This window comes from Prunus dulcis, chromosome 6 (assembly GCF_902201215.1).
Source record: "Prunus dulcis chromosome 6, ALMONDv2, whole genome shotgun sequence".
In the NCBI taxonomy this organism is placed as follows: Eukaryota; Viridiplantae; Streptophyta; class Magnoliopsida; order Rosales; family Rosaceae; genus Prunus; species Prunus dulcis.
In genome coordinates this window covers 27,624,313-27,650,815 of record NC_047655.1, presented here as the reverse complement: position 1 = coordinate 27,650,815, position 26,503 = coordinate 27,624,313, and the positions used below count along the sequence as shown (strand labels likewise).

Here is a 26,503-nt window from a genome sequence, read left to right as displayed (position 1 = left end):
CGCGAATCTTCTGCTCGACATATATATGGACATTGGCAATATGGTTGGTTTTCATGTAAATTTGCAGCTATGCAAGTTGTGTTGCAAAATCACAAATATATATAGGGCACCTATGAGAGTGGTGGATTTACTAGTGAAAGCATATCTCTGTATCTTGTTAGGATCCGAGCATCTAATTGCCCTTTCTTTTATTTTTTATTTCATATCTAGATATGGCGATATTGCTTGTCACAAGAATATAGATGATTGTGTTTTTTAGTATTGTATATCTAGATAATATAAAGAAGATCATAGACACGAAGAGGATTTTCACTTATGATAAAGAAAAATAGAAAAATATGAGATTTGCTCGGATTTTTGGATTCTCTATATAACAATTTTTTTTTTTTGGCCAAGATTCTCTATAGAACTTGGTTTCCTAATTCTTGCATTGGGAAACTAATTCAACCGGACCTCTTTATTTTATTTTTTTTGGCGTGAGTGTTAATATTTTGAAATTATTAAATTCCTTTTCATGCAAGGAATTAATTATATGTGAATAGCCCTAGGTTGAAACTTATATTATATATTATTAACATGATTTAGTCAAGTGGAAAAAGTCTTTGATTTGCATATCAATAATTTTAGTTGTGTGTGAGAAAAATCCCCTCTCACTTCCCCCCCTCTTAAGATTGCAAATATCCCCATAAATTAAATACATGTTCTCTTCAATTCACACTTTGCACTCTACACATGCATGATGAAGCACACATTGAACATGGAGGGTTCAACAAAAAGAGAAACGAGAGAACAGCCAGACTCAGTCATCTCAGTCGTTCTTGCTCTCGGTGCTCCCAATGCAACCACTCTTCCACACACCAAAAATGGCACCAAATGCACCCGTTCATCCACCAAAACGCAAAGTGATTGCATCCTTATGAGACCAAAATTACTATCGCATCCTTATTAGTCAAGCACACACCGATCATCATGGAGGCTTCAAGTCCTTCTGCTCCGTCTAAAAAAAATAAAACGAGACAAAACCCGATCGTCATGCCACAAATTGTCCTTGCTCTCGCTGCTCCCAATACCAACCCCAATGCCATCCAACGCACTGTTTCGTCCACCAAACCCCAAAATAATTGCAGCGGCCTCGGCCTAAAACCACCCTGGCCGCCGCAGTCTGAGGAGAAAACAAGAGGCGGCAGTTCCGCAAGAACACGAACATCAACTTCATATTCTCACCACCACCAACAATAATGCCACCAAACGCACCGTTTCATCCACTAAAATCCCAAGCAATTGTAGCCTAAGACCAATAGTATGCCGCAGTCGAAAGATAAAACAAGAAGCGGCAGCGCCACAAGAACAAGAATATGAAGAAAAGAAGGGAAGGTTGAAGGTGGTTTGGATCCGGGTTTTGGACCCGGATGCCACAGAGTCTTCTACCGACACGGGAGAAACTAATGTAGCCGTTAACGAACAACTCAAGAGAAAGACAGTAGTGCACGAGATTCGGATGCTGGAGGAAAACCCTCGTTCTTGTCCAAAAAAACTTGAGACGCAAGAAACAAGCAAGAAGAACGATGACAAGAATAATAAGAAAATTTGTCTGTTATCTCGATCATCATCTCCACCTTGTAACGATGAAAGGCGTGAAGATGAAGAAATACTAAAAAGATCACAACAACATCATCAATTGTGCAAATGGTGGCTAGAAAGCTGGCTCTTTATGACGTGCCGAGTCCAATTCCTGACCTGGAAGAATTTTTGAAATTGGATTATGACCTTCACTTTTTGCTTACTTTCTTTGATGATTTGCCAGATGACTCTGACTGTGAAGATTATTGAGCACGAACCAAGTTAATTTCAAACTTTATCCACAATTTTTTATTTGTAACACAACTTAGGCATGATTATTGGGTACAAATTTTTGTACAGTCCCCCACGATCTCAAATGTTTGTAATTAAATTTTCACATTCTATTTTGGGGAAAGTGATGAAATCAGTTGCGTTACCTAGTTAGGGTTCTTAATTTCATGGAAGTCATTGGGGTTCTTTCTTACCCATGAATTTTGTATGCGGTATGCTTGTAATTGATTTTAGGAAAATTATTGGAAGGAATTTAAGTGATGAATTATATTTCAGATATCATGAATATTTTGTTTGTTTTGTCTTAAGAATAATGTCTGTCCCAAGCCAAGCGAGATTTTAACATTCATTTTTTGTTTTTTGTTTTTGTTTTTTTTTGGTATGGATGGGCCAAAGCCCATAAAGGAAGTAAAAAAAAGCTCAAGGCCACAGCGGCATAGCCAAACCAAGCTACACTTTTTAATTTTTTTTGGCAAAACTAGCCCAATCATTTAATTCCGAAAATTATAAATTTGAAAAGATTTTTTTTAAAATCTGGGTCAGGATAATTCTATCGGGACAAGGAATATGACACTCCAAACATCCAAACGGAAGTTAATGAGGCTCCTTACTCCATTGCCCATTGTAGTTAGGGATGGCAACAGATTATGTAGGGGCAGATATGATAATACCATCTCTGTCCTAATTTTCCATCCTCGCCTCCATTTTTGAATCCATCCCCTACCCACCCCGAATTCCTTATTTTTTCGCATAAAAAATATTTATCATACATTTTAACATTAAATTTTATATTCAATTATTATTTAACACATCTAAATTAACTATAAAGTTTAGCTTAACTATTCAAAATCACATCAATATGAAATTACAGAGAAAATTAGGAAGAATTAGGAAAAGGAGGTTAATTTAAGATTAAACATAAATATTATACTTATATATTTAAATACAAACATGTATATTTTTGGGTCGGGTTCGGAGATAAGGAAGCCAATACCATCCTCTCTCTATATCTGTAGGGGATTTTTCAAGTTCGGAAATTCCTGTACTTAATATCCGTTTGGCCCCGAAATCCACCTCTATTAGGGTAAGGGACCCGACGGGATCCGTCACCACGGGATTTTTGCCATCTTGTAGTAAAGCTTCGAAGACCCGTGAAATCCAAACTCGGTGCCAGAGCTCTCCTACTTCTCGCTCTTCGCTCGCTAAGAAATCAAAGGTGCCAAACCCTAAAATCTCTTGGATTTACATTCAAATATATACACACACGCACTCACATAAAGTTGCATTTTGATCACTTCATGGCTAAATGTGATGGATAAGATGCATTTTGCACAAACCAAGCTCAAAACTGTCATCAATGTATAATTGAATTTCATTTTCCTTTGTTTCTTTTTTGTTTTTCTTTGTTTAGAGACCGAATAGTTTGTAAATACAATTTTATCTCAGATGCTAATAATCGTTATTTAGCTTATGCTTTATATGCATAATTTTGATCTCTAATTTGAGTCTGGATATAATCATGCAGCTATTTTCATCGGATTTTGGATAAAACTTTTGAAGTTGTTTTGACTGAAAACCAGTTTACTTACTGCCAAACTACTGAAAGCCTGGAAGATGCTAGTTTTCTGACCTCTCTGGTGTTGCAGTGACATGACTAGGTTGGCTGGTGTTTAATTAATCTATTGAAATGTTTGTAATTCACCAAAGAAAGGTGGGGATGGGGGTTGGTTTTTTATAGTTATGATGAAATTTCATTGTTGCAGGGAGGGGATGGGCAGCCAAAACCCAACAAACAGTGAGCGTTTAAGGACGAGTTGGACCCTACCTATGGAACGCTATTTTATTGATCTTATGTTAGATCAGGTTCATAGGGGGAATAGGATGGGCCATACATTCAATAAACAAGCTTGGAATGACATGTTGGTCATGTTTAACGCCAATTTTGGGTCTCCCTATGATGTAAATATCTTGAAAAGTCATTACACTAGTCTGTGGAAGCAATTCAACGATATAAAGAATCTTCTCGATCAGAATGGGTTTTCGTGGGATAACACTCAGCAAATGGTGATTGCTGATAGATATGCTTGGGATGCCTATGTCAAGGTGCATTACTTAGCTTATATCTACTTGTGAATGTCTTCTAATTTGTGAAAGGTAATTGAAATAATGTCCATGCAGGTTCATCCAGATGCACAGTTCTACAGGAACAAAGCTTTGATGACCTTCAATGATTTGTGTTTGATATATGCGCATACCAAGGCAGATGGAAGATACAGCCTTTCAAGTCATGATATAGATTTCGACGATGACATTCATTGTATGGCTGACGGTGTGTCTCTAAATCCTTTAATGACATAGTGATACATTTTCTCATACAAGTTGAAATTTATTATGTTGGTTATTTATGATGATTTGTATGTTGCAGTGAGTATTTTTTTTATTATAAATAATTCGCCTACTGCTCTTTTCAATTAAGTGAAGCCAATCATAACCTAAAAGTGAAACTAAAATCTCAATTTAATTCGTTTTCAGTTCTTTTGCATGCATATATTCTCTGATATGGGAATAAGCACAAGGTGCTTAGACAGAAGGGGTAGTAAAATTTTCTCCTTTTTCTTGAATAAGTGAGTCCAGAAAGTCATAGTAACTTAACTATTTATGAACTAATTGCTAAACATTGGATTTTATTATACTGACTTAGCTAATACTATTGCAAATTAACAAGCATGATCTGTTCTTTATGAATAAAATTTTCGTAGTTATTCCAATTTTGAACAACTGTCCCTTCTCTCAATTATTTGGGGTTGGCTCCTAATGTCTGTTCTCTCCTGGGCCATATATTCATTTACTTATTTATGTTTCTTTGGTTTTTTGTTTTTTCGGTTTAAAGGTGTTGGAATGAATAGCCCTACCCTTGCCCCTGGCACTGGCCTTGTTCCTCGCCCTGCAAGTAAAGTGCAAACAAATACAGATTGGAAACCACCCATGGACCGATTTTTTCTGAAGCTTATGCTGGACCAACTGGGAAAAGGAAGTAAGATCAATAATTCATTCAAGAAACAGGCTTGGAAAGACATGGTCACATTGTTCAACGCAAAGTTTGGTTCTCAATATAGGAAAAGTTTCTTAAAAGAGCTTTATAAGAAACTGTTGAAGTACTTTACTGATGTCAGAAGCATTCTTGCAATTAAAGGATTTTATTGGGACGAAAAAGAACAAATGATAGTGGCTGATGATGATGTTTGGGATAATTACATCAAGGTAGATTTTTACTGGTATTTGATAGCATTAAGTTGTGTACATTTTTACACTTCTGTTGTTGATGTAGGCACTTCCAGATGCACGTCTATATAGGAAGAAGCCCTTGCTGAACTATCAAGATTTGAACTTGATATATGGAAATGAAATTAGCAATGTACTTCGTAGTCATTTGCATCAAGGCACAAATTCTGAAGATGACATCTTACAGTACATGATGGGTGAGGTTCATTAAATAACCAAATTCATATGTTTGAACTAGTGTTAGATCAATGAATGATTGAACAATTATGTCTATAAATGGGTTCTATTATTCATGTAGGTGAAGAGAGGGAGGGCCATTCTGTTTATGGTAATGGTCATTTTTCCTTCGAGGATCTTGACAGTGAAGGCCAAGTTTTAATGATAGGTGTGTTTCTTACCCAGCTCTGAAGATTAGAATACGCTATGTTGAACCTTGCTATGAGTAAAATCTCGAGTTATGATATTTTCAGGTAGTAAATTGAGTACTATACTGTTGAGGATGTGCATATAAACTTCGTGCTCTTTCTGTTACCTAATAATTTTAAGTAATACATTTTTAAATGGTTATCTCCAGTTTTCCATTGCAATTATTTCTGTGATTTGTTCATAATCATTTTTCATATTCAAAATTTCACAATGTCCAATGTGGGCGTAAAACCTGTGAATTATATATGCCTGTCTGCAATCATCTCTTCAATGGCAACTATGTACTTACAACATTTTGGTGGATAGAAGGGGAAGAGTCAGAAGACAATCAGATCCATGGAAATGATGATTTTTCAAGGACAGATTGGACACCTCCAATGGACCGTTTTCTGATTGACCTCATGCTGAAGCAACTGCAGAAAGTGAATAAGATTGATTACTCTTTTGACGACCAAGCATGGATGGATGTGCTTGTGCTGTTCAAGGAAAGATTTGGGTTACAACAAGACAAAGATCTCTTGAGGAGGCGCTACAAAAGTTTAGAGAAGCAATACCATGATACAAAAGATCTTCTTGACCAGAGAGGGTTTTGGTGGGATGATACACAGCAAATGGTCACAGCGTATGATGACATTTGGGATGCTTATATTAAGGTGCGTTACCTATCTCTTTGTGTCTTATTCATCAGTTTATATATGTGGTAACATATGGTATCTGTAGGAACACCCAGATGCGGAATCATACAGAACCAAATCCAAGCCAAACTATAATGATTTGTGCTTGATTTATGGAAAGTCAAAATCTGGTGAAAGGCTCAACCAATCAGGTCAAGCTATGGGCTGTAATGGTGATGGTAAGTTTTTGCCTTGATGAAGTCTCCCCTCTTCCCTCTCTTAAGATTTTGGAGCCCAGCCTGTGGAAACATTATTGTAGTCTGATAGTGTTGTTGGGTTTGCAATGTGTTTATTCCTTAAAATGTGCTTATAAAGTAATGTTACATCAATACCTTTGAGCTTGTTGACATGACATGTGACATCATGGCTGTCTGAACCTCTGCCTGGTTTGCTAGATATAACCAACGTGATTGCTTTTGTCTTTCATTAAGCAATTTTAATATACTTGATGAATCAAAAAATGAAAATTTTCCTTATACATGTATTGTTGTTTTATTCCTAAAGCAGCCAAGTATAACCATAGCTATCACTGTAGAACTGATTGGAGACCTCCAATGGATCGATATTTCATTGATCTAATGTTGGAGCAAGTTCGCAATGGAAGTATGGTTAACTCTAAATTCAGCAGACTAGCCTGGACTGAAATGGTTTCAAAGTTCAGAGCAGAATTTGGTTTCCAGCATGACAAAGATGTTTTGAAAAGTCGTTTTTTTAATTTGAGGAAACAATTCAATGGCATGAAAGCTCTACTTGACGAGAGTGGGTTTGCTTGGGATGAAATGCAACATATGGTAACTGCTGATGATCATCTTTGGGATGCTCATGTCAAGGTGTGTCTTTTGTTGAATTGTTGATTGCATGAGAATTGTATGTTTATAGCAGGCTAACAGCTCACATGTTCTGGTGCAGGAACACCCTGATGCACGATCATACCGCAATAGAGCTCTCCCAAATTTCAATGATTTGTACTTGATATATGGAGATGGAGACATTTTTAAAAGGGAGAGTATTTCAAGTCACACTATGGATGATGATCTGGGAGTTAATCTTGGTGCGTGGCCCTTTCTCCCTTTCTCACAATGCCATAGATGTATTCTGCTTGACTCTTTGATTATTGCAATGGAATGAACTTATTACAAATGTTTTAGGATGTCAGAAACTTTCTCAATACGAACTTGTTTTGCAGGGGATGAAACTCAGCGAACAATATCTTCGGAAGATGATGTATGGGAAGCTTGTATCAAGGTGCGTGTTTTTCTCACTAGTTGCTACCTAGGACAAAAGGAGGTTCCTATTTCTAGTACTAATTACAGCCTCTTCAACATTTGAGGAGGGAAGCAATATGATGTGTGCGCAAGTTTTGTATGTATGCATGTTGAATGAACTTGTTGGTAACGTATGCTATCCCTTTGCACCCTGAGTAGCTTTGGGCTCAGGAGACACTTTCCTGATTTGGTGACGTGCGTTTCTTTCATGTCAATATGATATTTTGCAGGAGCATCCATATCCAATTGCATGTGCAAATAGAATCTTGAACAGTTATAATGATTTGACAAAAATATACAGCAACAGAGACTGTGATGGAAGATCAAGTTGTTTCGGTAGGAACGTGGAGAAAATGGAGAAAATGGGATTCAATATGATGTTTGGTGATTCCCCAGCCATGGAGTATGAAATATCTGATCAGCAAAAGAAGCGAAAACCAGCAGCTTCATCCACCTCAGCTAGTAAAAGAGCCCAAAGAATCATCAAGGAGGAGATACAAGAACCCTTGGATGAGAAACCACATATAGTAAAAGGGTTGGTCGGTGATGAAGAGGACAAAGACTGCTGCTCAATAGAACGCATTGTTGCTGCACTTGAAACTGTACCTGGCATAGATGATGAGCTCTTCTTGGAAGCTTCTCTAATTCTAGAAGATGATAAGAAAGCCAAGATGTTTGTGGCAATGGATGTTGCAGCTCGAAAGAAGTGGCTATACAGAAAACTTCGCCGGTAGCATCTAAGTTGCCCGTTGGTATGCAAGTGTAGTTTTGATTTGCTTATCATCCTTTGTGTTTTTTTCCTCATGTAAATTGGATAAATGGAAAGACAGTTCCCCACTACATAATGTAATTCCCTTGTGTATATCAGTAGGTTTTGAGATGGGCTTTTTCCCTGCTATTGAACAAGAAAGCCAAAGCTTCTTCTCCTCCTTTTTATGTTTTTTTTTAAAGCAAATTAATTAACCTCAACAAATGCTAATTATAGCAACCGGATTATCTCCACCCTATTATGAGTTTTTTTTGTGTGGAAAAAACATTATTATGAGTTTAGGTTTACCTTTGAAGCCTAGTTAGTATTTTCCCATTTAATACTATTATACATGTATATATATTTTTCAATAATACTTCCGTTTTTGGTATATGTCTTAAAGATTCGGTAAAATGCTTTTTTAAAAAAAAGTACAATAAATATAGTATACACGTATGTATATATTTTTCACATTTAATACACTTGTTTTTTTTTATAAAATTTTGAATAATACATATAAAATTCAATTATTTTTTACATATTATTGAATATATATATATATATATAATAAATTATATTAAAATATTATATAGTGACAAATTTTTCAGTATCTTGTCAAAATTTTACCCAATAAAACAGGTACTTTTCCTATTCCGTATTTTACTAGGTTTTGAATCTTACAAGTTTTTTTTTTATTTATCCAAATTTGAATCTTACAAGTTGTAAATCGAATTTCATACTTACCAAGAACTGCAATACGTATTAACAATAATTACATAGTTACAAGTAAAACAGTAAATGAAGTTACTGATGAATTAAAGAAAACAAAATTACCCAGATCAAGAAAAAAGAAAAGCTACTGTGTCGTTCTTCTCTGATGAATTGCTGATGAATCCTTTCTATTCTGTGAACCGCGTAAAGACCAAGGTCGTTGGCAAAAGTTGGATCCAAATTCCACTCTGTGAACTGGGAGGAAAAGCCAAAACAAACAGACACAGAGATGGAGACAGTGTCACGACCTTGACAAAATATTGGTGCTTTTGCTAAATGGCATGGCCATCTCATTCTCTTCTTTCAGAATTTGCTCTCTCGCTCGCGCTGCTCTCTACCTTCTTCTTCTTCCTCCTCACAACCCCAAAATCCAATTCCCCAAACTACCCCTCCCCACTTCTCATAGCCCCCCACAGGTTCCTCATCACCACCCCAGCAAAAAACCCACCTTGCTCCTCCACCACCATAACCCACTCCAATGGCCTCTTCAACTACTTGTACCTCCATTTCTGCCTCTTCAGCCAAAACCCCCTTTTCTCTCTCTCTTCTCTGTCTATCATCCTCCTCCTCCTCTTCTACATCCTCATCAAAACAGCTCAAGATCACTTCTCTTTGGTCACAACAAAGCTCACTTTTTCCCTCAATTTAACTCCAAGCATGGCCGCCGTGACCCTCTTAGCGCTCGGCAACGGCGCTCCTGACGTCTTCGCATCGGTCGCGGCGGTCCGGACCGGCCAATACCGAACTGGCTTCGGCGCAATTCTCTCGGCCGGCACGTTTGTCTCGGCGTTTGTGGTTGGTTTCGTGGCGATTTACGCCGCACCCTTTTCGCTCAATCCGGCGCCGTTTGTGAGGGACGTGTTGTTTTATCTGACCGCGGCGTTGTTCTTGTTCTATGTGTATCTTAGTGCTGAGATTTATCTGTGGCAGGCTGTTGGGTTTGTTGGGTTTTACTTGTTTTTTGTTGGCCTTGTGTTTTGGATGGACTTGGGGTTAGGTGCAGGAGGAAAGAAGAGCAGGGTTGAGGCGGGTGTGGTTGGAGACAGTGAAATTCAGAGGGGTTTGGTTGCACCAGATTTTGAGATCGGACAAGTTTCGGAGAATTCAGAGGATGGGAAGCCAAGTTTCGGGCTTCGGCGAGCTCTTGTAATGGTATGTTTCAGCTAAATTCGTGTTTCTTCTCTGCAAAAGTTTAGGTACAATGTGCACTATAGGCAATCCTTTGAGGAATGCGGATTGTGTTGAATGGTATCTACACAGCTTGCTAATCAACTCCTCACTTTAAATTTCTATGTTCTCATGGTTTCCTTAAATATTTCCCTCATTGGAACAGATGGTTTGGGTAGCCGAATGTAGGTGAAAGTCGCCATGGATTTCATTGGGAAATGAAATGACAATTTGGATTTTGAGTTTAGGCTTGCCACATAAATGTTTATGATCATTTGATATTTAATGACACCATAAATCGGCTACATATCTTGTAGGCTTTTATACTGAATAAAGCTTCCTCTCTTTGGTATTGCAGAAGGAAATGAATTTGAAATTTTAATGTTTTCTGTTTGGAAGACTTCTTCTATCAAGAATAATGACTATTGAATTGAAAGTTTTTACTTTATTATGAATAATTTTTGTAAACCTTTTGTAGGGTCGATGATAAATTAGATCATACACCCCTGGTCAGATGCAGCTTATCCTTGTCTCACTAGAGCAATATAACTAAGTTGTAGTAGGTGTGCCTAAATTCCTGTAGATGAAAGTTGCAATTTATGAAATAATTAAAGGGTGTGATATAAATTGTAGAAGCACTTGCTCAGAGTTTCATAGCGTTTTGGGATAAACTGCATATTTCATTATATAATCTCTTCCAGTTCTTCTTGAACTTGGAGAAAACATGAAACTTTATATTCTGATTGAGCTCATTTTGCCTCTATACAATTTTTTTACTTCTTTGGAAATTTGCATTTGTTAACTCTTCTTGTTTTATATATAGATCTCAAAAGCATGGGAGCTTCCAGTCTCAGTTCTTCTAAAGCTCACAATTCCGCAAGCTGCACCTTCTGAATGGAGCAGATTCTACACATCAGCCAATATTGCTCTTTGCCCTCTAGCCCTTCTATATGCTTGCAACTCGTTCATGCCATTCAACCATCCTGTTGGTTTTCTCCTTTCCGATACCCATTTGCCCCTATGGTTTGTAGTCCTCTTGGCAAGCTCCCCTCTTGCACTTCTTCATTATATAATGGAAAAAGATCCCCCCAAAACTGAGCAAATGCCTGTATTGCTTATAGCATTTGTTATGAGTGTTTTTTGGATATCAACTACTGCTGGAGAACTGCTGAACTGCCTTGCTGCTCTCGGATCTCTTCTGGAGTTGCCACCTGCACTTCTTGGGCTTACGGTTCTAGCATGGGGAAATTCAGTGGGGGATCTTGTTGCTGATGTTGCACTTGCGAAGGCAGGCCACCCTGCAATGGCCATGGCTGGTTGTTTTGCTGGGCCAATGTTTAACATGCTTGTTGGACTTGGAACAGCATTGGTTATACAGACATATAATGTTTATCCGGAGGTGTATGAGCTTCAGTTCCACGTGGGTATTATAATTGCATTTGTTTTCTTGCTTTTGAGCCTGATGGGATCTCTATTGGTGATTACATGGTGCAGATTCCGGGTGCCTAGGTTCTGGGGGTTTTGTCTTGTTGGTCTCTATGTTATTTTTATGGCAGTTAGTTTGGTTATTGCCAAGTTTTCAGGATGATTCTTTATCCATTGAGATTGGATTACCATCGAAAAATTGCACACAACTGGGGATAACTTGCTGCTACCGAATGTCATCTGAGCTTGATCATGCCAACTATGACTTGGATGAATTGTGCATGTTATAGAAGCATCATTCATTGACAATGTAAGAAAGAGGCCAAGGATCAAGAAGTACATTGCTTATTGAAGAATTATGCAGCCTCTTTGCTGCCCCATATGAAAGGGATATGTAGCTTATTACAGGTTGATTTGATTTTTGTTTCAACACTGGATAGATGAAATTCTTTTAGACTACAAGAACTGTTGAAATAATCTTCTTGTAGACGAAATTTTTATAGGGAGTATCATTGTTAGACCCAAATTACATTACTGGCATAAATGCTTTGGCTAGTGCCAAAATCATGGCTCTTGTACACTTGTAACATTAGTACATTACCAAATAGCAATGGGAATTTTTGTTGCAATCAGCACAAAGTGGTCCAAAGATTCAACCTTTATGTTCTCCCTCAACCTCCTTAGAAACATGCCCATAACCCATCCTCACCCTCTGCAATGGGGAAGGAAAGCACTGGTTAAACATCTCCAGTCCTTGATAGAACATTGATGAATTATGATATCAAAATTAGGTCCATGAGATGAGGGTTTTGTGAAGTGGTCCATGCATGTGGTGGATTCTCTTCCTCTTTTTTCTTTTTTACCCCTTGGGGGAGGGTTTTGTGAAGTTGAGGGTCATGATCAGAATCAACATAGATTTAATTTGAGGGGACATAAACCGATGATAATTGTCTCTGATTACCCTAACAGGTTTTAATAATATGTGCCCAACACTTGCATATCACATTATTGGGACCATTGGTTTTTGGTTTATGAAACCTATCTTCCTTAATGTTGACTTCATAGAATTTACTTTATAAGAAAGCAGGAACTTCATGATCACAAAAGGGCATTTCCCTAAAGGATATAAAAGAAGAACTTTTCCTTTTCTTTTCCTTTTTGGAGGTACAACTTCTTTTTCTTTTTTATCATTACTTTTGTGACAAAAAATAAAAGCAAATATAAAAGAAGTACTTTAGCATGTTTTTGCAGGCCATGAATGAAATGAAATACATTTTCGAAAAAATAGTTTCAAACCAACATTCCTGGCTTGTTTGGGACGTCAAACTCTCAACTAAACTATTATAATTAAACTGAATAGTAGTCTAAGCTGCACAATAATGGCGTAAAAAGTGACTCAAGCGTTACAATTAAATTGAAAAATAATAGAGTATTAAAAAATTTGGGTTAACTTATCTCAACTTTGGACTTCATCTTATAAAAAAATAAACTATTGGACTACAGAAATTAAACTGAACAGTAGTATATTTTTTCGTTTCTACGTCGGCTTTGTCTATGTTTCTCCTTGTTTTTCGAGTCTCTCGTTGACAAGAATATTGGTGCACGTTTAGAATTGTACTTTACAAATTTAGATGCTATCTAAGTGTAATTGTTTCCAATAATATAAATTATAATTAACAACTAACACACAGCATATCATTAGAAAATACTTTGAAAAAGAAAATAAAATCCCATCCCAAAATTGAATGGATCTGGTGACAATCATAGGTTCCAAATAAGTAGAGTGATCTTCTCCACGTAGCCAACAGGCACCATGATCAAACATAACATAATCCGTCATGCTTACCGTAAATAACAACTTCCACCAAGGGCAAAACCGTCAGACAAAAAAAAACTCCATAAAAGTTCGATGTTCTGACAATTTAAAGTCAGAATCGAACACTCCCTCGCAGCTTTTGTTCTTCCTTTTTAGGTTTGTATGCGAAACATTAATCATTACGAAAAACAATACATAGAAAAGAAAAAGAAAGGTTGCAAACCCAAAAATCTAGATCTTTCTCTGTACGAAAAATTTCCAAGAAGAGAAAAAAAATAGAAAAGTTTCAGACCCAATAGTTTTTTGTTCTCATTGCCCAGATGGATATTTCTGTGGCTCTGTTTCTGAAAGAATTTTCCTTCTTTTTCAGGTACTCAATTAATCTTGCGTAGCAGAGCACCACCTGTTTGAGAAAAGGTACGAAAGACAGGCATACGCCCACACACATACACGTAAACCTCTCTGGTCATATATCTGTGTTTTTTATGTATTTCTTTGCGTGCGCGCGCGCGTGTGGTGGGTTGGTCTTGGATTGCCAAATGGGTGATCTTTGTTCTTTTCCCATGTAACATTTTTATTTCTGGATATGGGTTTTCTTTACTGTTGGTTTTGTTGCCCGTCTGAGATCAAATGTTGGTTTTTTTTTTTTAATTTGCTGTGATTCCGTTTTGCCTAATTTTTGTTGAGGAAACTGTTTTTCCTAATTGAATGATCATATATCATGCGTTTTCGCGCTGGAATTATTGTTTTGTTTTTGCTTTTATAATATTTTATTCTCCTTTTCCGTGTTTCTGCTGTGTCTTCTTCGTTGATCATTGTGTCTGTTCTTTCTTTTCTTTTTTCTCTTGAACATATTGTTAAGCTGGGTGGTAGAATGATTCCTACAAAAGAAAAGTACTGTCTTTTGTTTAGAAGATGCCACTTTGACTAGTACCCAGCTAGTGGATTGCAAATCTAGTGGATTTGCTGAAGATTTTTAGTTATAAGAGAGAATTTAGACCCTTCATTCAGTGATTTGACTAGTTCGGCAGCTGGAACTTTGATTCTATCACATGGGGAGATTTGAATAAATGAGTATGCTTTGATCTTTTATCATCTAAAGAGGAAAAAGAAAAGAAAGAAAGAACAAACTGTTTAGATTTATTATGTGCAACATAGAACAAGATGGATGGGCCCTCATTTACCATTTCATTGTGTGAGCAGGAGATCTTTTGATATTTGAAGAGTGTATAGTAACTAGCAGGTCTCTAAAGCAGACGTCTTTTCTGTTGCTTGCTTCTATCAGGGCCAAGTTACTATGGATCCACAAGGGCATAACCAACCCCAATCTATGGGGATGGTAGGCAGTGGAGCTCAATTGACATATGGTACTAACCCATATCAGCATAATCAAATGGTTGGGAGCCCAAATCCGGGGTCAGTTGCCGGAACAGTGGGAGCTATTCAATCAACTAGTCAATCTGCTGGAGCTCAGCTTGCACAACACCAACTTGCTTATCAGCATATCCACCACCAGCAACAGCAACAACTTCAGCAACAGCTGCAATCTTTTTGGGCGAATCAGTATCAAGAAATTGACAAGGTAACTGATTTCAAGAACCATAGCCTTCCCTTAGCAAGGATCAAGAAGATTATGAAGGCTGATGAGGATGTGAGAATGATATCAGCTGAGGCACCTGTAATATTTGCCAGGGCATGTGAAATGTTCATATTGGAACTCACATTGCGGTCTTGGAATCATACGGAAGAGAATAAGCGGAGGACACTTCAGAAGAATGACATTGCAGCTGCAATCACAAGGACTGATATCTTTGATTTCTTGGTAGACATTGTGCCAAGAGAGGATCTGAAAGATGAGGTCCTTGCATCAATTCCAAGGGGAACAGTTTCTGTAGGAGGGCCGGGTGATGCACTTCCATACTGCTACATGCCGCCTCAGCATGCGCCTCAGGTTGGGGCTCCTGGGATGATTATGGGTAAGCCTATGATGGACCCATCTATGTATGCTCAACAGTCTCACCCTTACATGGGTCAGCCAATGTGGCAGCAGGCACCGGAGCAGCAGCAGTCACCATCAGATCATTAGCGGGTGCAGCATGGAAGTGAAGAAGGTGTAAGTTACTTTGTTTTTGTTCTCCAGGCTTGTGACTGAAAGCTGAGAAAGCAAAGTGGTGATTTGAATGTGTTGAAGAAAACTTTGGTTTTTGTAATTATAATGCAATTTCTTACCTTTTGTGCTTAACATCTAGCATCTTTCGTCTCGTAGACTCTTCGCTATAAAACCATATGGTTGGTGATGGTGCAGGTTGTGAACTGATTTTTGTTGACTCTTTTATAGTAAAAGAATGGTTATGATTAATATACATGTGGCTCTCACTGTTTTAGCAAAGGTATTTGTCCATGATTCATGCCCCCTTTTTTAGTATGATATGATGAGACCTTGAATGCTGTAATGGAACTGTAGCATCAATTTTTTGAGACTGTTTATGCTGTAATGGAACCAGATTCCTGATATCTGAGTAGGAATTAGTAGTCAATTGCAACCAAACACAGGAAAGTTCTATCTGAAACTTTGGCTTTTTGAAACACAAAAGCCATTGTTTGATTGCCACATGAAATTCAAGCAGACCCATTAAGCTACTTTTTCGACTTTGAAGCTTCCACAAGGACAGTAAATAAGTGAGAATTGTTTCACTGACTACCATTATTCATGAGGGGAAAAATATAATATCACTGAAGGAATAAATTTGTAGACACTAGCTCCTTGGCACACGCTCACCCATGTGCCGATTGATTTTCTTTTTCTTTTTTTATTTTATTTTTAGAATTAAGGAAAGATAATATGAGTAGTTATGTTTCCTAAAAGCATGACTTATTATCTGATTTTGTTTTTAATTTTAATTTTTTTAATATGAAAAAATGTGAATTTACCATATTATTATCATTTAATTAATAATTTTAATTTTTAATGTTTGAATTAACCAAATGCATTTTTTGGTATTTTGAATGTTTCACTATTCTCTGCCTTTTGTTTTATATATATATATATAGATAATAACAAAATAATAATTTGCTCACCATTTTTTTGTTTGGGTTACAATTAGGGCCAAGGCCCAAAGAAAAATAAATTAACAACCATCTGTGGGCTGAAATTAAATTTGATCACAAGAATGGGCCTTCTTTCTTGTAACAAAAGGATGACTTTCGGGCCCAATACTGGCCCAGATATCATTAATTCAGCCCAATTTCCATAAATTAGGCCCAATAATGTCTTCTGTTTTTGCTATAAAATAAAAATGTGATGACTCAACTTTTTACTCTACCAAAGAAAAATGACGGGAAATCATGAGCTTACGGTGCAAATCTTTGCACCTGATTACCCTTAGCACCTCCCGCCTCTATAAAGCACCTCACTCCCTGACTAAAATAAAAAAATAGGGTTAATTTCAATTTAGTAACATAAATTCTTATCTTTAAAGCATGTTTATTCATGCACTCTCAATTTTAACAATTACATATCTTAAGTTTTTTAATTTTGTGTAATCTGATTCATGTGTTAACTTCATCGTCAAAATTTCCGTTAATTGTTTGTGTGACAAGCTTGAATCCCACCTATTCACTTCTTTTTTAAGGGTATTCTATTAAAAAATAGTTTGGTATTAATGCATGTAATGTGTTCTTCATAAGCGGGAAGGCACCAATTATCCAAAAATATTCTTCAACTGACATTAAAATAAGCAAATAGGTGAAATTCATGCCTACCATGCAAGCAAATAGGTGAAATTTTGATGTCAAAGTTAACATTAGAACCAAATTACAAAAAATTGAAAAGCTTAGGATATGTAATCATTAACACTGAGAGTGCTGGACAAATATACTTTAAAATAAGAGTTCAGATACTAAATTGAAATTAACCCTCTTGACCAAAATTTTTTTTTGAAATTAACCCTGAAAAATAAATAAAAGGAAATTACCTCACTCTGTCCGTCTAATAAACAAGCAAAGCAAACGGGCAAAAGCCCAAGGAACTCCCCGCTGCGACGCCGTTTCCTACATTTCAGGCCGCCCTCAGATGGCTACCTCCGGGCCAACTAGGTATACGCACACATACCCTTTCACCTTATACATATATACACTTGATAATTTATATATATATATATATATATATATATATATATATATCTCTATAGGCTATATGAATTATACAGATATGAAGTCGAATATTTTCACTCAACTGGTTTCAGTTAATTTTAGACTATTTTGGGGGTTCAGATCGGCAATTGCATGTATGTTTATGCGTATATGTGAGTATCTGTGTAAAAATGTCTGCTATTTGTATTATATAGTAAATAGACTCGTATGTTTGCATGTCGATGTTAGGGCTATTTCAAGTATGAATTTCTTGAATTTCTTGATAATGGTGTGTGTTTTTAAGTTGTCCCTTGTTATGCATGTGCAGAGGCAGAGCAAATTTTTTCATGAAAAATTTGGTATGAGTGGGAAATATGCAGAAAAGGAATAAGAAACGATAAATATTTGTTTGATTAAAATAGATCTTCTATTTGAGAATTTGTTGGATGAAATTGATGATGGGAAGTGAGGCCTGGTTTGGCAGGTAGATTTTGAAAACTGTTTCTTCGAAAATTTGCCTATGAGGCTAGAACAGCATGCTTTTAAGGAATGCTATGGGTCATGGGAGTTCAAATGTGATTTTAATTGAGGATCATGTTTCTGGAACTGGAAATGAATTTTATGAGATATTGGTTTTTAGGTCTTGATCGTCAGTTAGGGAAACAATTTATTTATTATAATAATTCCAACATGTCATGCAATACGAAAATGGCACCCTGCATGCATTTCCCCCGCCATTTTCAAAATTTTCCCATTTTTAGAAAGAAAAAACCATGTTACCCAAGCGGGGTTGCAGAAGTTTGATTAGTTCTTTATCATTTATTTGAAGTGATTATTGTAGAATGAGTAAGATTGATATGGAAATGAAGTTTTCGAAAAGATTTGTGTCATTTAGGAAATTAGGAGAAGTGAAGTAAATAGATTAGCCTACTTATTGGATCATTTTCTTTCTTTCACTTCCCTCTGGTAACCTATAATATTTGGAAGTTTTCCAGTTTTTTTGTTAGGTTATGTAGTTGTTGCAAATAATCATTAAGAATAGCAAGTCTTTAAGTGGATCTTAAAACATTCAACAAGTTTTGTTCCCTGAGTTAAACATAAAAAGTAAAAGGAATAAATCATGCTAGTTGTGATACTAAAAAAACCTAGGATTTTAGGGGAAAAAACCCATAAGGAATTTGTAAAAGTAAATGCAAAAAGGGAAACAAATGAAGGCACGCTAGTAGTGATACTGAAGAAATCACAAGAATTTCCAGAAAAACGCAGAAAGGAATAGACCTAATAAGAGAAAATTAAGTTTAACTAGTATAGCTGTGCATGTTTCTTTTGGTAATGGTGGTCCATGATATATGCATTTGTGCCTCAAGGACATTTCAAGGAAGATAGAACCACTCTGGGAGTTTCTTAGGTTTGGGATTGTAACGTTAATTTGATTGTTACCAAAGAAAAAGGAAAATGAATTGGTGGAGTTGCGGTAAAATGGGGTAAGAGTTGAAGAAAGTGTGTGAGCTCTAATTAGTCCCATTGCTTCTCGATTATTGAAGACAAATGAAGGATAAGGCAGAGAGGATATGGTTGTATATCAGAAGGTAGCTTTTCCTGACAATGGCAGAGAGGATAGCCTCTGCAGTTTGACTAAGGGTATATGAGTGCTGACTTGCTGATACATATATTATGCCTAAATAGCCTATGTTTTAATAATTGTGTTTTTCTAGAGTAGGAATAATCCAAGAAAATTTCTTGTGTTTGTCAGTTTGAGTTAGGGCCAGCCTTCAGGGGAGCCTAGTGAAGCAACTGCCTTGGGCCCCCAAGTTTGATGATTTAAATAGGCCCCCCAGATCCAAGTTACAAATGTTGCATTAGGCCCTTCAAAATATGCTTATTTAATTCTAAATAAAGAGCTCCAGTCCAATCCTCATATGTGTTTGTGAGGAGAAAACACAAAACCTATTTGCCTAAATTTCGTCTTTCTTCCTCCGGTTCGCTCTGGTTCTCCGTTGTTGCCGAAATGCCATTTAGGTTGGTTCTTTCATCAATTTATTCTTGCTCTTCCCTTTGCTTGGTGTGCTTATCTTCCCATTTCTTTGACTGGGGTTTCTCTTCTGTTTGTTTTTCTCATTTTTGATTTTGTTGATGATAAATTCTGTATAACACTCTGTTGTATCTTAAAGAAGATTTTTTTATATTATGTTAGTTAATCAAGAGCGCTGGGTGTATATGACTAGTCTATATTGTTTCTTTCAAAAGATGGGTACTGTAAGTGCTGCCTGGAACAGATTGGTTTTAGGGTATGTCATGGTAATGGTGTCGGTTATATGTGGCTTGCAATATGCCGACATGTCCTTTTGCATCCCACTTATTGTGGTTTAATGAAGAAAATCATCTTCTGGCCAAATTAGGTGGTTTTTTAAATATCTGAAATGCTATTAAGCTAGTAGATTAGTTGTACGTTATTACTTAGCAACAAAAATTTGAATTTTTCTTTATTTTTTCTTTATTATTTTTTTATTTATGCCAATGCAAATTTTCTTTGCCTCAGGACCCTAAATTCCCAGGGTTTACCCTGCAACGAGTGCATGCTTTTGTGATTACACTGTAGAATTTTAATAAACAGAAAACTCACTATTTTTTTACAGCTAACATTGGAAAATAACCATTTCTCACATTCTTTTGAGAGTGAGTAGCAAAATATTTCTTTATTCTGACAAAATATTCTCTTTGAATAATGAAATATATGTTTCACCTGACTACTTAGTCTTTTTTTTTTCTTTCTAAATATTTTCACACTAGAAATCATTTGGACGCTTTACAGGTGATGCTTGATTGTATGTGTCAGCAGTATGGGACTATTATCTTATTTTATCATGGTAGTGTTTATGCAAGTTGAATTTTATTTTAATTTTATTTTAATGCAGCATCTTCAGATAGACTTTATTGTACCCTATTTGCCTGTTGTGATTAACTTTTAGGACTTCTTGCAGGTTTGCAGGAGCAAGTAAAACTAATGAACCAGATCATTTTGATCCTCAACAACCCATACTTGATGTGAAACCTCTCAATAGCATGCCTTATATTGGTCCACCTACAATGCATCCATCAACAACTACAGACTCTGATGCACGAGAGAAACTGAAGCCAACTGTGATTATTCTACCTCCTGACTCAACAAGGGAACAGTGGAATAAGGCTTTGGAAACCAACAAATCAGGGATTGTTTTGACTGGAGCTGCTGCGAGGGGACAGGTGGGACCAATAATAGGATTAGTTGATATTGGCGAGAATGAAGACTCATACTTATTTCGTGTCAATCTACCAGGGGTTTTAAGGGATGAGAGTGAGTATGATCACCTTGCGTCATTTTGTTTACAACGAAGACTCAGTCTTGTTCGTTGACTTAGCATTCTTTATCTTATATATTAATGGTTGATTGGCAATTGTGATTGACTCGTTATGGCGTATTACACTAGATGTGCATACCTCTTTGACAAAGGTGTGGAAATCAATCAATTTGTTCTACATTAGTCATGCACGTGACGACTTGTCTGTTTGTTTTGTAAAACCTTCTTCTTAAGCTTTCAATAGTTAGGTTCTCCGGTTGTCATGAAAATTGGATTGGTGCTAAATTGAGATTGAATCTTCATCAACTTGTCTTGATATTTTTGATCATGCTTAATGAACCAGACCATTGTCTTTGTGCATGCAGATTTTGAATGCAGCGTTGACATTGATGGAGAAGTATTTATAAAAGGAGTAACTACAACAGGAGAGAAAACAGTGTGCAAAAACTCCCAAGTCTTTAAGATGCAAACACAAAATCTGTGCCCCCCAGGTCACTTCTCTATCTCGTTCCAGCTTCCTGGTCCAGTTGAGTGCCAAAAAGTTACTCTGTCTTTTGAGACTGATGGGATTTTGGAGGCCATTGTGCAGAAAAAATTACCATAAAAGTATTCCGCTTTGGGGAGCTTGTATGGTTTTTTATGATGTGGACTTAGAATGGAGAAGACTCTAGGTGGTGAGGACTTATAGACTATAAATAATTGCCTCTGATATCGCAGAGGATGAAGGCGGGGATACAAGCTAAATGGTGATATACAGTAGGCTTGGGCGGGCCCAAGTTATAGTGAAGTAGGGCTTTGTTAAGTTGTTTGTACTCACTTTAGGACCGGAAGCTGTGTTCATAGGTGGACTATGGTTATGTCCTAGCCACATCCTTTGTGAGATATTTTATTTCCGTTGAAAGTTCTCTCTGCCAAGATCAATTCATGGTGAAACAGCTGCTAGTTCTCTTGAAAATTACCAGAGGCTTAGCTTGTTCATTTTGTGGAAAATGGTCTTTTATGGATATATTTTTCATGAAAAATCCTTATGAAAAAGGCTATATATATTATGAGTTTTGGGTGGGTGGGGTTGACAGTACGGGGCTGACATTGTTAATGGTGTTTATGTTGTCGGATTAATTAACAGCTTGCTGGTCGAAACAACAACTTGCTTGCAGGTTTGAACTCTGAAACCCAAATTAAGAAATGTTCACAGATTTTGTTTCTTTTCTTTACCGGTCTCTTGGATATCTAAATGACCAGCCAAATGTTTTGGCTGAATTGATAAAAAGATTTTTTGTAAACACCCTCTAGCATTTATGTCATGAAGGTTAAGATAATCCAACCTTAGTCTCATCTCAAATTTGTGGTTCAGTTCCCATTCAAAATTTTCTAGAGCCTCTGACAAGAATTTATGGCATCTATATCAAATTTCACACTGTTTCATGCTCGTGCACTCTGAATTGTTCATTTTAGGAGATTCATGGTTAAAAGGTTGAAGCAATTTTGACATCAGAATGTTTGCTTGTCATGTGAAACCGCATAATTCGTAGAGGTATTACTATTCTGAATCTTGTCTTCGAATGTATTTAGTTATTTTCTTCCCAAATCAGGAGATTATGAATGCTATAAATATTACAAGCGAGTTGTTTGTTTTGTTAAGGTTATAATTATTGCTTTCTACTTGGAAAATCATCTAATGGTTTTCTTACTATGTCACCCTTTAGCATATATCTTACAAAATATTTAATAGATGTCTAAGTTTATCCGTCTTTTTTTTTTCCCCTCTTATATACATGGAGAATGTTTAGCATTTCATTTTTGGGGTCTTCAATTTTTCGCCTATTTTTCATGTTTCCTTTGCTAGTCAGAATTGATTGATGATTCATTGTTTACCTTGGTTGGATGTAATGAATGATAGCCTCTATGTCGTCATTAAATTTTCTGATCAAACAATGACATATGTATCATATCAATGGAAGTCATGGAAGTCATTTTCTAAGGACAGTACTAGATTTATTTTTTTGTCAATAAAACACCTTTTTAATACATAAATATGCCATTGCCTAGCCGTAGATATGTTCTCTTTACTCTTTGTGCTGGAGCCACGAGTAAAAGGGTTTCTTGTTGTAATAGGGGCTAGGTAGGAGGTGTTGGAAGTGTTGGAATTTGGTGCCTCCTTGCAATGGGGAATATAAGTGAGGCAAACCTATTCATTATCAATGTAATTCATCTGTAGGTGTTAATGATTGGTCGGTGAGATGTTTTCTACATATTCATGTAGAAATTGCATCTCTTTCATGTTGAGGAGACCGCTGAGTCAAGATAAGTGATCTCTCAACTATGAGGAATTTTAGGTTTTATTTAATTCAGATCTTGTTTTAGCTTTATGCCTATGAAGCCGTTACCAAACCCCTTGAAAAATTGAAGTACCGGCTACAAATCCTGGCATGCTGCTCGTTGTATTAATCCCGGTGTGATACTGCATGGTTTCCATGTGCACAGTGCATGGTTTCCGCGTGTGCGCTGCCGCGTGTTCTGAATAACGCTATAAGTACTACCAGTAGTTGCATCCCTGGAACATATATGTTGGTCATTTGTAGCTAGAAATCAAAATTATCTAAGGTCCATTGTTGTTTTTGTGTTTTCGAGTCATGATTTCTGGAGAAGGTGCAGGTGAAGGTGACGTTGAAGAGAGGATGATGGGCATCTCAAAGTGTAGACTACCAGAAAGTTGGACATCACGAAATGCAGATGTTTGAAATATCGAATCGGTGATAGATTACCAGATTAATTTCCCTTCTGTAGCGGCGTATACACCAATGTATGATTAGAAAATAAAGAAAAGAAAAGAAAAAAAACTTTCTTCTCAAAATGGTTTGATTATGAAGCACTGTGTTAGAAAAACTTTATTTGCTTTTATGGGAGCGACTTTATTACATTGTAAAGTACCCCATTTTAGCTATGAGATTATTTGCAATGTTTTCATATTTTTCACGTTTGCTCTAGATGCGAATAAACATTTATGAATTCAAGATAAAAAAAATATTCACAGATAGCTTTAGAAGTTAATTTTATATAGAAATTAGCTTGAGATATGTTCTTCAACAAACAGAGTTCATCGTATAACCAAACCAAATTGTTTATTAGGCCTATTTATGAGCTAATGGGAGAATTTAAGTCCACTTTGGTGCGAATGAAGCCAAAATTTTCTGACAGAAAAAAAGGACTTAGAATCTTGAAAAGGAAAGGGAAATGGCAATGCTTTTTTTCACATGGAAGCAAGGAGAGAGAGGGCGGGGCACCAGAGGCCGAGGACCGAGACGGTGTCGCGTTGGTCGGAGCCATAAATGAGATGGACATATGAAACTCATGTAATTGGTCGGAACCATAAATGAGATGGACATATGAAACTCATGTAATTAACCTCTTTCTTTTGGTTAACTCGAGAGAAAAAAAAGGGATATGGATATATCTCGAAGACTAAGTTATGGGTGGTCATAATATAACTTCAGCAAACATGTGCATTGCTTAGTTGGGTGGGCAGAGTGACCCTATTATAAATAGTGGATGCAAATGTTTGAGATTTTGACCTTGGCATCTCAATCTCTTTGCTATTGGGGTTACAGAGATTATAATACTTCTTGTTCATATAATTGCGAGCAATATTCTTGAAGGGTTTTGTTTGCGGGCTCTGATCTTCCAGTCCAAACTGCTCGTTGTCATTGTTGGCTAAATCGCCAACAATGGCAGCGAGCAGATTGCACTGGAAGTAACTTTTATGTCTCTTTGCAGCTTCCTTCTCCAATGGCCCTGTGCTTGCCTTTTGAGATTATGACAGATAAACATGCATATGATAAATATGTCATCTGGGAACTTTTAAGTAAAATAAATTTGGAAATGAATCAATATAATATACTCATGAACTTAACAACTTCATTTCGACTGAACTATGACCAAGATTTTTGGCAATCCTCCTATCTTTCATCAATTCTCTAGCTAGCTTTACTTCCTGCCATCGACCGGCCCTTGCGTATATATTTGAAAGAAGAACATAAACTCCACTACCATGAGGTTCCATTTCTGTTATGCGTCTTCTCACTTGGTCAGCCAGATCAACATTTTCATGTATCTCGCAGCCATTCAGGAGAGCTCCCCATACAGCAACATTGGGTTGAAGTGGCATTTCTTCCAGTAGTCTCACCGCCTCTTCAAAGCGGCCTGCTCGACTCAAGAGATCAACCATGCAGCAATAATGCTCTTCAGTTGGTTCTATGCCATAAACATTTACCATTGAGGCAAAATGTCTCTGACCCTCCTCCACAAGACCAACATGGCTACATGCACATAAAACCCCAATGTAAGTGATCTGGTCTGGAACAACCCTAGCATCCTCTTGCATTTTTCTGAAAGCATGTAGCGCTTCCTTACCGTGCCCGTGCATAGCTAAACCAGTAATCATGCTAGTCCATGCCATCACATCTTTCTTCTGCAGATTGTCAAAAATTCTTTGAGCACTTCCTGCATCTCCAGTTTTGGCATACATGTCCACTAAGGCAGTGCCAATAGCTGTGTCTTTTCCCATGCTAGTTTTTGATACATATGAATGAAGACTTTGTCCCAATGCCAAAGCACCCAACTGCGCGCAAGCACCTATTACACCCAGAAAGGTAGCTTCATCCGGAGCAAACCCAGCATTCTGCATATCAGAAAAGAGACCTATTGCCTCCTCAGCCCGGCCATACTGATTATAAGCACTAATCATGGAATTCCAGGTAACCAAGTTTCTCTGAGGCATTTTGTTGAACAGATCTCGTGCAGTTCTCAAGCTGCCACATTTTGCATACATATCTAATATGGCAGTTGCAAGAACTATATTGAAATTGAAACTTGACCCAAAGGGATCAAACTCAAGTTGGCGAATACGACTGTGAACCAACTTTCCAGTATCAATATCCCTACTTCGAGCACAAGCAACTACAACATGCACCATGGTGAACTCATTAGGCTGTACATTTTGAAGTTCCATATCCTTAAACACCTTTATAGCCTCAGTAGCCTGATTGTTCCCAACAAACCCAGAAATCAAACTAGTCCAAGCAACTACATTCCACTTAGGAATATTATCAAACACTTTCAGGCCTGAATTCATATCTGCACAAGAAGCATACATGCTAAGCAAACAAGTAGAGGCATACATGTCCGACTCAAACCCAGTTTTCACAATGCAATTATGAACACATCTTCCATAATGGTAAACAGTGATTAGGGAACACGCTTTAAGCACAAATGGGAATGTAAAATTATCCGGCACGTAACCCCTTTGCAGCATTTCTCTGTACATTATCAAAGACTCAGCTGGGTTTTCACTATTGGAGTAGCCTCTGATCATGGAGTTCCAGATATAGACCCCAGGCTGATTAATTTGGTGAAAAACTGACTTGGCATAAATGAGGTCTCTGGCCTCAGAATTTGCACAAAAATCAACAAGCCTACTTAATGGGATCACGTTCTTAAAAACTGAGGTAGTGATCATAAGCCCATGTAATTGTTTCAATTCACTCATGGATTTGCATGTTTCCAACAGTGAGAGAATGGTGTTGTAGTGTTTCTTCATGAATCATGAGCCT

General features: G+C 37.0%; 5 protein-coding genes across 11 annotated transcripts; 4 read left to right on the top strand and 1 right to left on the bottom strand.

Moving 5' to 3' along the window:
• The first annotated feature begins 2,897 nt into the window (after positions 1 to 2,897).
• On the top strand, positions 2,898 to 8,494 carry LOC117632126 (L10-interacting MYB domain-containing protein-like). 5 transcript variants are annotated; one of them, XM_034365536.1, is made up of 13 exons: positions 2,898 to 3,067; positions 3,377 to 3,509; positions 3,615 to 3,954; positions 4,030 to 4,180; positions 4,742 to 5,112; positions 5,180 to 5,330; positions 5,432 to 5,518; positions 5,866 to 6,212; positions 6,280 to 6,412; positions 6,738 to 7,063; positions 7,143 to 7,284; positions 7,420 to 7,478; positions 7,800 to 7,923. In XM_034365536.1, the coding sequence occupies exons 2-13, from the start codon at positions 3,502 to 3,504 to the stop codon at positions 7,812 to 7,814; spliced, it is 2,130 nt and encodes a 709-aa protein (XP_034221427.1). In that variant the 5' UTR covers positions 2,898 to 3,067; positions 3,377 to 3,501; the 3' UTR covers positions 7,815 to 7,923. The 5 variants fall into 5 exon arrangements, with proteins under 5 accessions (XP_034221427.1, XP_034221426.1, XP_034221424.1 ...); XM_034365535.1 differs by having other exon boundaries at positions 2,901 to 3,067; positions 4,030 to 4,168; positions 7,729 to 8,494; XM_034365533.1 differs by having other exon boundaries at positions 2,901 to 3,067; positions 5,869 to 6,212; positions 7,729 to 8,494.
• Positions 8,495 to 9,112: 618 nt separating this feature from the next.
• On the top strand, positions 9,113 to 12,241 carry LOC117632883 (cation/calcium exchanger 5). Its single transcript, XM_034366495.1, has 2 exons — positions 9,113 to 10,169; positions 11,008 to 12,241. The coding sequence occupies exons 1-2, from the start codon at positions 9,294 to 9,296 to the stop codon at positions 11,770 to 11,772; spliced, it is 1,641 nt and encodes a 546-aa protein (XP_034222386.1). The 5' UTR covers positions 9,113 to 9,293; the 3' UTR covers positions 11,773 to 12,241.
• A 1,266-nt stretch (positions 12,242 to 13,507) lies between these two features.
• LOC117632906 (nuclear transcription factor Y subunit C-3) lies at positions 13,508 to 15,811 on the top strand. 3 transcript variants are annotated; one of them, XM_034366532.1, is made up of 3 exons: positions 13,508 to 13,581; positions 13,796 to 13,842; positions 14,711 to 15,811. In XM_034366532.1, exon 3 carries the CDS (start codon positions 14,723 to 14,725, stop codon positions 15,509 to 15,511), a length of 789 nt encoding a protein of 262 aa, XP_034222423.1. In that variant the 5' UTR covers positions 13,508 to 13,581; positions 13,796 to 13,842; positions 14,711 to 14,722; the 3' UTR covers positions 15,512 to 15,811. The 3 variants fall into 3 exon arrangements, with proteins under 3 accessions (XP_034222423.1, XP_034222424.1, XP_034222425.1); XM_034366533.1 differs by having other exon boundaries at positions 13,535 to 13,581; positions 14,629 to 15,811; XM_034366534.1 differs by having other exon boundaries at positions 13,554 to 13,581; positions 13,796 to 13,877.
• Positions 15,812 to 17,369: 1,558 nt separating this feature from the next.
• LOC117629571 (alpha-crystallin domain-containing protein 22.3-like) lies at positions 17,370 to 21,938 on the top strand. Its single transcript, XM_034362093.1, has 3 exons — positions 17,370 to 17,520; positions 20,538 to 20,890; positions 21,260 to 21,938. The coding sequence occupies exons 1-3, from the start codon at positions 17,498 to 17,500 to the stop codon at positions 21,496 to 21,498; spliced, it is 615 nt and encodes a 204-aa protein (XP_034217984.1). The 5' UTR covers positions 17,370 to 17,497; the 3' UTR covers positions 21,499 to 21,938.
• Positions 21,939 to 24,792: 2,854 nt separating this feature from the next.
• LOC117632365 (putative pentatricopeptide repeat-containing protein At3g05240) lies at positions 24,793 to 26,490 on the bottom strand. The gene has a single exon (XM_034365823.1). It carries the CDS (start codon positions 26,488 to 26,490, stop codon positions 24,793 to 24,795), a length of 1,698 nt encoding a protein of 565 aa, XP_034221714.1.
• Positions 26,491 to 26,503: the final 13 nt, after the last annotated feature.

Bases quoted from the DNA above. Each gene is read 5' to 3' on its own strand.
- LOC117632126 (XM_034365531.1), top strand. The intron at 7,064-7,142 runs GTGTGTCTTTTG...GTTCTGGTGCAG, and splicing joins TTTGGGATGCTCATGTCAAG to GAACACCCTGATGCACGATC. The intron at 7,285-7,419 runs GTGCGTGGCCCT...CTTGTTTTGCAG, and splicing joins TGATCTGGGAGTTAATCTTG to GGGATGAAACTCAGCGAACA.
- LOC117632883 (XM_034366495.1), top strand. From the start codon at position 9,294: ATGGCATGGCCATCTCATTCTCTTCTTTCAGAATTTGCTCTCTCGCTC. The intron at 10,170-11,007 runs GTATGTTTCAGC...TTTTATATATAG, and splicing joins TTCGGCGAGCTCTTGTAATG to ATCTCAAAAGCATGGGAGCT.
- LOC117632906 (XM_034366532.1), top strand. From the start codon at position 14,723: ATGGATCCACAAGGGCATAACCAACCCCAATCTATGGGGATGGTAGGC.
- LOC117629571 (XM_034362093.1), top strand. From the start codon at position 17,498: ATGGCTACCTCCGGGCCAACTAG. The intron at 17,521-20,537 runs GTATACGCACAC...GACTTCTTGCAG, and splicing joins GCTACCTCCGGGCCAACTAG to GTTTGCAGGAGCAAGTAAAA. The intron at 20,891-21,259 runs GTGAGTATGATC...TTGTGCATGCAG, and splicing joins AGGGGTTTTAAGGGATGAGA to ATTTTGAATGCAGCGTTGAC.
- LOC117632365 (XM_034365823.1), bottom strand. From the start codon at position 26,490: ATGAAGAAACACTACAACACCATTCTCTCACTGTTGGAAACATGCAAA.